The 7739-nt window shown below is 39.4% G+C and overlaps 1 protein-coding gene across 1 annotated transcript; it reads left to right on the top strand.

Moving 5' to 3' along the window:
• The first annotated feature begins 1093 nt into the window (after positions 1 to 1093).
• On the top strand, positions 1094 to 5923 carry LOC129247264 (trifunctional enzyme subunit alpha, mitochondrial). Its single transcript, XM_054886315.1, has 5 exons — positions 1094 to 1294; positions 1390 to 2102; positions 2157 to 3067; positions 4553 to 4688; positions 4756 to 5923. Exons 1-5 carry the CDS (start codon positions 1228 to 1230, stop codon positions 5257 to 5259), a joined length of 2331 nt encoding a protein of 776 aa, XP_054742290.1. The 5' UTR covers positions 1094 to 1227; the 3' UTR covers positions 5260 to 5923.
• Positions 5924 to 7739: the final 1816 nt, after the last annotated feature.

Here is a 7739-nt window from a genome sequence, read left to right as displayed (position 1 = left end):
CGATGATATTTGCAATGACATTTGTGATATTGTAGTCATCATAACATTCACGTATATATCTGTTGATGGTTCTAGATGTTTTGCCCTCTCTAATGATAGCACCATGTAAATGAAAAAATGCCACCCTTCCGTATCGTACAATTGTAGGATTTTGGAAAATTCCGTAGAATCGTGCCAGCTGATTGCTGTCTCACCACACAGTGTTGCCAAACAGTACATTTCGAAATCATTTAAAAAATAAACTTAGACAAATTTTAATTTTTATTAAAATAACTTAAAAACAATGTTGAATTATGTTAATTATAGATAAATGAACTATTTGCATTTCCTGGTTTTTGGCTTTGGTTTATTAATCAATGAAAAATTGTAACTAATAACGCGGATGTGTGAAAAAGTGTGTAAGCAAAAATATTAATGGTAACATTGTGTCGATACAACCAAACGCAAACACACACAGACCGATGTATTGTGTATGTATGTAACGAAGGCGAATTTATTACAGGTGACAGCAAACACATATAAGTAAAACCCTACATGTATTTGTTGTTGCGTTTGGTCCAACCATCACGTCAAAATCAGCAAGCAAATGTAAACATACGAATGTAAACATACCAATACATACAAACAAAGCATATCATTTTGACGTAAGCCATACCTACGGTGAAAAATTCAGCTGGGCGAATGCTGTCACCTTAATAAATCCACCTTGTATGTAACTAAAAGAACGCAGTTGTTCTCTACCGATAAGTTTTGCTCAATTTTGTGTTCTCTACGGGCTGTGGTAAGGGACTACGATACGTCGGTCAGTGTGCGAACTATTAACCATAACAATATATAAGTTATAAATTTTTTTTGCCGTATTGTGCATTTCGTAGTATAGAATGTAGCAAATCACAATGCAACTGATTATGGTTGCGCCAAAAAACCAAAATTCAATTGGCCTCTACGGCTATGGATATGGCATGTCACCTCTATCCGGTTACAGTATTGCCCATATGTTGGTTCTATTAGCAAATTTTTGGCGTTATGGTTATGGCACCTCTAGTTTGAGCTTTATTAAGTCAATGCTAACTATCTATCGACTGCTTGGATTCGCAAATTGTATAGTGAAGACTCTACGTAACGTTAAGGAGGAATATTTAGTTTGTTAATGAATTTTTTTGTAGGCTTCAATATAAAGATTTTATTTCGCTGATTGTAGGATAAACATTTGGTAGCGATACGAAAATGTCTGCTTATAGACTCTTAAAAGCGATGGGTCCATTGTGCAAATTAAGTATATTAGGTAAACTTGGTAAGTGGATATTACAGACTCATAGTATAGATGTGCACTTTGAACCCCTAATATTAAGACTGAAGGCAACACAATATTGTATTTTTTTTATATAGGTCATACTCGGAACTTAAAGAGATTCTCCTCTCAAATGGCCAGCACAGGTGCTGGCAAAAATCTGCGCACGAAAGTTGTGGATGAAGTTTTGGTTGTTACACTGGATGTGCCAAATGCAAAAGTTAATTCTCTTAATCTATCATTGAGCTCAGAGTTTAAATCTGTTTTAAGAGAACTGGAAACAAATACGTCTGTAAAGTCGGCGGTAGTAATATCTTCTAAACCAGGTTGTTTTATTGCTGGAGCAGATATAGACATGTTAGAGAAGTGTCGAAACGTAGACGATGCGACAAATATCTCGAAAGAAGGGCAAGAGTTTTTTAATCAATTGGAAACTAGTAGGAAACCTATCGTGGCAGCAATTAATGGAGTGTGCCTTGGTGGAGGTCTTGAACTTGCGTTGGCGTGCCATTATCGTGTAGCCACAAATGACCGTAGGACAAAGTTGGGCACGCCGGAAGTTTTATTGGGACTTCTTCCAGGTAGTGGGGGTACAGTAAGGCTCCCAAAGATTACATCCATCCCAAAAGCATTGGACTTAGAACTTTCAGGAAAACAAGTTTCAGCACAACAAGCAAAAAAAATCGGTTTAGTGGATATGGTGGTGGATACATTAGGACCTGGAGTAGCGGCTGCTGAAGAAAACACTATTGAATATTTGGAACAAGTTGCGATCCAAGCAGCTAAAGATATCGCCCATGGAAAATTGAAAGTTCGTATGTGATATTATATTTTAGTAATTTGTAAAAATTTCTTATCAAAATAGGTAGAACGTGGGAGTAAACATGTAACAGATAAAGTTATGGATCTCGTTTTAAATTTACAGTTTGTCAAAGATAAAATATTTAATACTGCTAGAACAAGGGTGCTAAAATTAACAAATGGTTTATACCCAGCACCTTTAAAAATTATTGATGTTATGAAGGCAGGCATCGACAAAGGTGCTTCCGCAGGATATGAAGCCGAACGTAAAGCCTTCGGAGAGCTTGCAATGACTCCAGAATCAAAAGGTCTTATAAGCCTTTTCCGCGGGCAGACTGAATGCAAAAAGAATCGTTTTGGAAATAGAGATACAGATGTGAAAACTGTTGGTGTGCTTGGTGCTGGACTTATGGGTGCAGGTATAGCCCAAGTATCGGTAAACAATGGATACCAAGTTGTCTTGAAAGATACATCCTTCAATGGGCTTGCACGTGGTGTAGAACAAATCCAAAAAGGATTGGACAGCCAAGTGAAAAGAAAGAAAATCAGCAGAGTTGAATGTGATAAAATAATCTCGCAATTAAAGCCTTCGTTGGATTATGGAAAATTTAAAAACGCGGATATAGTTATCGAGGCAGTATTCGAAGATTTAAAAGTAAAGCATGCGGTTATTTCAGAGCTAGAGGCTGTGGTACCTCCCCATTGCATCATTGCAACAAATACTAGTGCCATTCCTATAAAACAGATTGCCGAAGGAAGTTTGCGGCCTGAAAATTTAATTGGCATGCATTATTTTTCACCTGTAGATAAGATGCAATTACTCGAAATAATTACACATCCGAAAACTTCGAAGGAAACTACTGCTAAAGCTGTTGCAGTGGGCCTTAAGCAAGGAAAGGTAGTGATAACTGTAAATGATGGTCCTGGGTTCTATACAACACGTATTTTATCAACTATTTTGTATGAAGGAATCAGGTACGTAAAGTAATCACAACATTCTATATTATATAAGTATTAGCATATCGGAGGCGAATGTCGAGGTATAACGGTTGTTTCAAATAAGAATTTGTTAACCTAGTAGGACAAATTTGAAATATGGTAAAGAGGACAACTTCACAGCGTGATAGAGTCGTTGGATAGAGAGGGGATTGTAAAAATTAGAGTAATTTTGTTCAATTTTGCGAGCTGATATTTGGATCAAAGGTGTCGGCAACTCTTTTGAACCTTTTTTGTTGTAGAACAGTTTAGTGATGCGTGGCGTCTTGTTGGCAAGCTTAGCTAATTTTTCATCACCACAAATGCCAAATCCCATGGGGCACCTTTTCAAAAATTTTAGATGGGGAATCTGTGCGGTTAGCATTAATTAACATTTTTTTTTTAATTTATCAAAAGTAGCTAGCTTACATATTGATAGAGGCTTACCAATATCATTTTCAATATTGGTTTAGAGATCTCTAGATATTCGGAATATACACCTTCGTCCACCTTGCCCCCGAGCTTTGAGCCATCTGTGTATACATGGATGGACTCGCCCTGTTTTCAAACACCCGGTTCCACTCTTCCTTTGAGTTTAGAGAGCTAATGAACGTTGTGGTGGCAGTGGTAGGGGGGAGTGCATAGTCCATCATTCCAGAATCATTTCGTGACCGTAACTATTGTTTGACCACTTACTTCAAATTTTCGAAAAATCTTATTGCCACACAGCTGGCGCCGTATTTGGCCTGCGAATCTACTGGAAGGAAGAACAGTGTCGCATATAACGCTTCCGATGGCGTGGTTGACATTGCACTGCGTATAAGAACCGTTGCTAGGTTTTGGGCCGTGTTCACACCCCTTAAGAGTGCGCGACCACACTATAATGTCTTTATAGACGATTGGTCTAACTACCACTATATATAACCAGTGTATTATTCTGAGTTCCAATCTCTATTATTTCTCAAATTGTATTGCGACAGGAGCCGCTGTCATGGCTTTGCGCGCCCTATCCTATCCAGCCCAAGGCCTAGATATTTAGCCCTTTGTGAAAGTTTTTCCCTCTAGAGATATTTGTTTAAGAACAGGTGTCTTATATTTGCCGTTAAAGAGTAACAGATCCGTTTTCTCCGGATTTACTCCTAGCCCTTAACTGTTACATCCAAGGCGTAGTTTGTTAAGCGAACTTTGCAGAAAATCTTTCCTCCAATTCTTCAAGTTCATGAAGGATTGCCAATATATATAACTGAAACTCCGCCCTGATCCCCTGCAATCTGTATATCGTTCATTTGTTAGCTAATTCCAGATCTATGGAATCTTCCACTTTGCTTCGCTACGTCAAGTTACCACCGGTTAAAGCCAATATTAACCAGACATTAAGCAAAGGTCATAAATAACGAATAAAATTAATTATTGAGCAGACAGCCCGTTTAAATTAAAATATTAGATATATTAATTTATATAAAATTTTTTTATATTATTCATTAGACTTCTGCAGGAGGGAGTAGAGCCAGCTGATCTTGACAAACTAACAAAAAGTTTTGGATTTCCAGTAGGAGCCGCTACACTATTTGACGAAGTCGGCATTGATGTGGGTGCTCACATTGCAGCCGATTTGGCCAAAGTAAGTTACATATATATATGTATATGTATTTACATTTTATAGTAAATTCAACCGATTAATTTTACAGGCATTCGGAGAACGTTTCAGTGGAGGGAATGTAAATTTGCTACAAGACTTAGTTCTAGCCGGATTTTTAGGACGAAAATCTGGCAAGGGAATATTTATATACGATGGTTCAAAAGGAAAGGGTAGTCGCCCTGTAAATATGGATGCGCTTAGCATTATGAAACAGAAATATTCGCTTGTTTCAAAGGGAGCAAACTCAACTGAAGACTTGACTTTACGCATGGTATCACGATTTGTGAATGAAGCTGTCCTTTGCCTAGAAGAAGGAATTTTGGATAACCCTTTAGAAGGTGATGTTGGCGCCGTATTTGGTTTGGGTTTCCCTCCTTTCACTGGAGGGCCTTTTCGTTGGATTGACCATTATTCGGCATTAAAGATAGTGAAAAAAATGGAAGAATACGAACGTTTATATGGTGCACCATTTAAACCAGCACAAACATTACTCGATATGGCAAATAATTCGTCAAAGAAATTCTATCAAAACGCAGGGTCGTCTAAGTTATAATATCTCTCAATGCAATGCTTTTAATATGTCGAATAAGTTTATCCGAGGCCTTTATCTATTTAGCATGCTAACATGCCACAAGTTTTAACAATCTTTTTTTTTATACATTTTCAACGTTTATGAAAAATATAACGAGTTTTTAAGCCTGAAATGGAATATATAATAAACAAGTGAAAATAACCGAATTACCACTAAAACTTTAAAATGTGGGTTTTTCATTAATTGCAATCTATTTTTGTGAAATACTAACACAAAATTTTAAAATAAGCTGGACAGTTGCAGTGAGAGAGTAAAACTTTGCAATAAATATATTTGCGGCCGACGTAGATGAACGGCTTTGTGCGCAATTTCTATTCGGTAGGGCCGAAACACTGGGGGAAAGAAACAACAAATGATATATGAGTTTTTTTCTTGGGCGCGTCTCGACAACAGTGTATTTCTGCCATTAAAAAGCTCATCAAAAAAACAACATCAGTTAGTGAAAGCGCCATATTAGTATAAACAGAATCAAATCGGCTAGCGAACTTCGTCAGAGAAAAGTTCGTTGTCAAAATTAAAACACACTGCAGAATATGAGATTGCACCCAACTAACACGACGCAGTTCAGGATCGCTGCCAAATATTGGCGAATAATTATAAATAAAAAGAAATATTGCAATGTTGACTATCTGGCTTTGAATTGTTGCATCGGACGAGGTAGGCATAAAGTACCCTGTGTGTGCAGTTATATGCGCATACATATTTTACTAATAAGCCGAAACATAGTTTTGTAGGAAGTTCAGAATGCAAATATGTACGTGCAAATGTTTTTTTAAGTGCAGGATGCAATTATGGGTTGGACATCAAGTGCATATACGTACATACATAATGTAAGTTTTCAAATTAAAAAATAATTTGATTTTTTAAAAAAGGGTCGGAGCTTTCAGCTCTTCTTTATTACAGACTCATTTCTTATTACAATTATTTGCCTAATTAAACTTATTAGTAAATATGATAAATGCTATGTTTGCATTCCCATTGGTAATTACATAAATGCTTTGTTTAAATTTCTGGCACGCTCAAATATTTTATGCTGACCTAATGTCTGCTTACAATTTGTAAGTATCGAGTTCACTCGTATTCTATAGGAAAGTAATAAATTAAATGTAAATGCCGGACATATGTTTAGTATGTCGGGGTCGATTCTGGATAGGTAGGAGTTTAACCTGCTACAGTATCCAGAACGTAATTGTGCCAAGGTTACGCGCGACTCTCGGGGAAGTTGGAGCTCTTCGTCTGCAATTGGTGGGGGTTGGACTCCGTTAACGGCATTAGGAGATCGGGAGCTTAAGAAGGTGGTAATGGTCTCCCGATGAATGTCGTTTATGGCCTGTCTGTACATTGTCCGATCCTGGAGTGGTCTGTCTGTTTTGTCTAGGATCTCGTCCACGTAATTTAGGAAGTGCCCCCTGATGTGCCTGGGAGGTGGCTCAGGCTCAAGCAGGTGTCTGCATGTGTGAGGCCTACGGTGACACCCTAGCAGAAACTGCTTGCTGAGCAGTTTGTTATGCCCCTTCACAGGTAGCATATGAGCCTCGTCGTGCAGGTGTTGTATGGGGGACATCAGAAGACATCCTGTCGCGGTCCTTATTGCAGTATTTTAGCAGGTCTGGAGCTTCGCCCACTGCGAATCACTGGTTCCAGGCGACCAGACAGGTGCAGCATAGTTAACCGGTCGGCCTATTGACTTGAAAGTCGATGGCAACATTTCTTTGTCTTTGCCCCAAGTGCTGCCGGCAAGCGACTTGAGGACCTTGTTGCGATTCTGTACTTTCGTTGCAAAAGCGGTTGTATGCGCTGAGAAGGGGAGCAAGCTGTCAAAGGTGACTCCCAATATTCTGGGGTTATTTACCGTCGGTATTGGGGTATCATCGACGTGTACCTGAAGTTGCAGCTTGACCTCCAGGTGGTGAAAAGGGTCGCCGTGGATTTAGTGGGAGAAAGTTCTAGGTTTCTCGCAGTGAAGAAGCGAGAAAGGCGGGCGAGGTAGTCGTTTACTTTGGCGCATAGGCCATCAATGTCATTGCCCGACGCCATTATCGTACAGTCGTCGGCGTACGAGACCAGGGAGACTCCCTCTGGTAGCTGGGGGAGTTTCGAAATATAGAGATTAAAAAGCAAGGGTGAAAGGACACCACCCTGCCGTACTCCCTGCTTTATTTTTCTCTGGTAGTTCGCGGTCCACCTCTTCAGCTCTGGCGGGAGTGTCGACTGTAAAATGTCATCTAGTAGCGTGGCGTGGCTGAGTGTATCGAAAGCCTTTTGTAACTCCAACGCTACTAGGACAGTCCTCTCGCAGGGGCGGTTTTGGTTAAGTCCGCGGTTTACCTGGGTGTTAATGACGGTGAGTGCCGTTTATGTGCCGCTTATGTTGGGTTACTAGTAGCCGGATCTCCGAATTGAGATCCTTTATTCGAGGATCCCCGGGATCGGCCTGGCGT

Source organism: Anastrepha obliqua, chromosome 5 (assembly GCF_027943255.1).
Source record: "Anastrepha obliqua isolate idAnaObli1 chromosome 5, idAnaObli1_1.0, whole genome shotgun sequence".
In the NCBI taxonomy this organism is placed as follows: Eukaryota; Metazoa; Arthropoda; class Insecta; order Diptera; family Tephritidae; genus Anastrepha; species Anastrepha obliqua.
Note: the sequence above shows the minus strand (reverse complement) of the source record. Positions and strands in the feature narration are given on the sequence as shown.

Coding starts and splice junctions, on each gene's coding strand:
- LOC129247264 (XM_054886315.1), top strand. CDS start 1,228: ATGTCTGCTTATAGACTCTTAAAAGCGATGGGTCCATTGTGCAAATTA. Junction 2,103..2,156: donor TCGCCCATGGAAAATTGAAA/GTTCGTATGTGA, acceptor TTATCAAAATAG/GTAGAACGTGGGAGTAAACA. Junction 3,068..4,552: donor ATTTTGTATGAAGGAATCAG/GTACGTAAAGTA, acceptor ATTATTCATTAG/ACTTCTGCAGGAGGGAGTAG.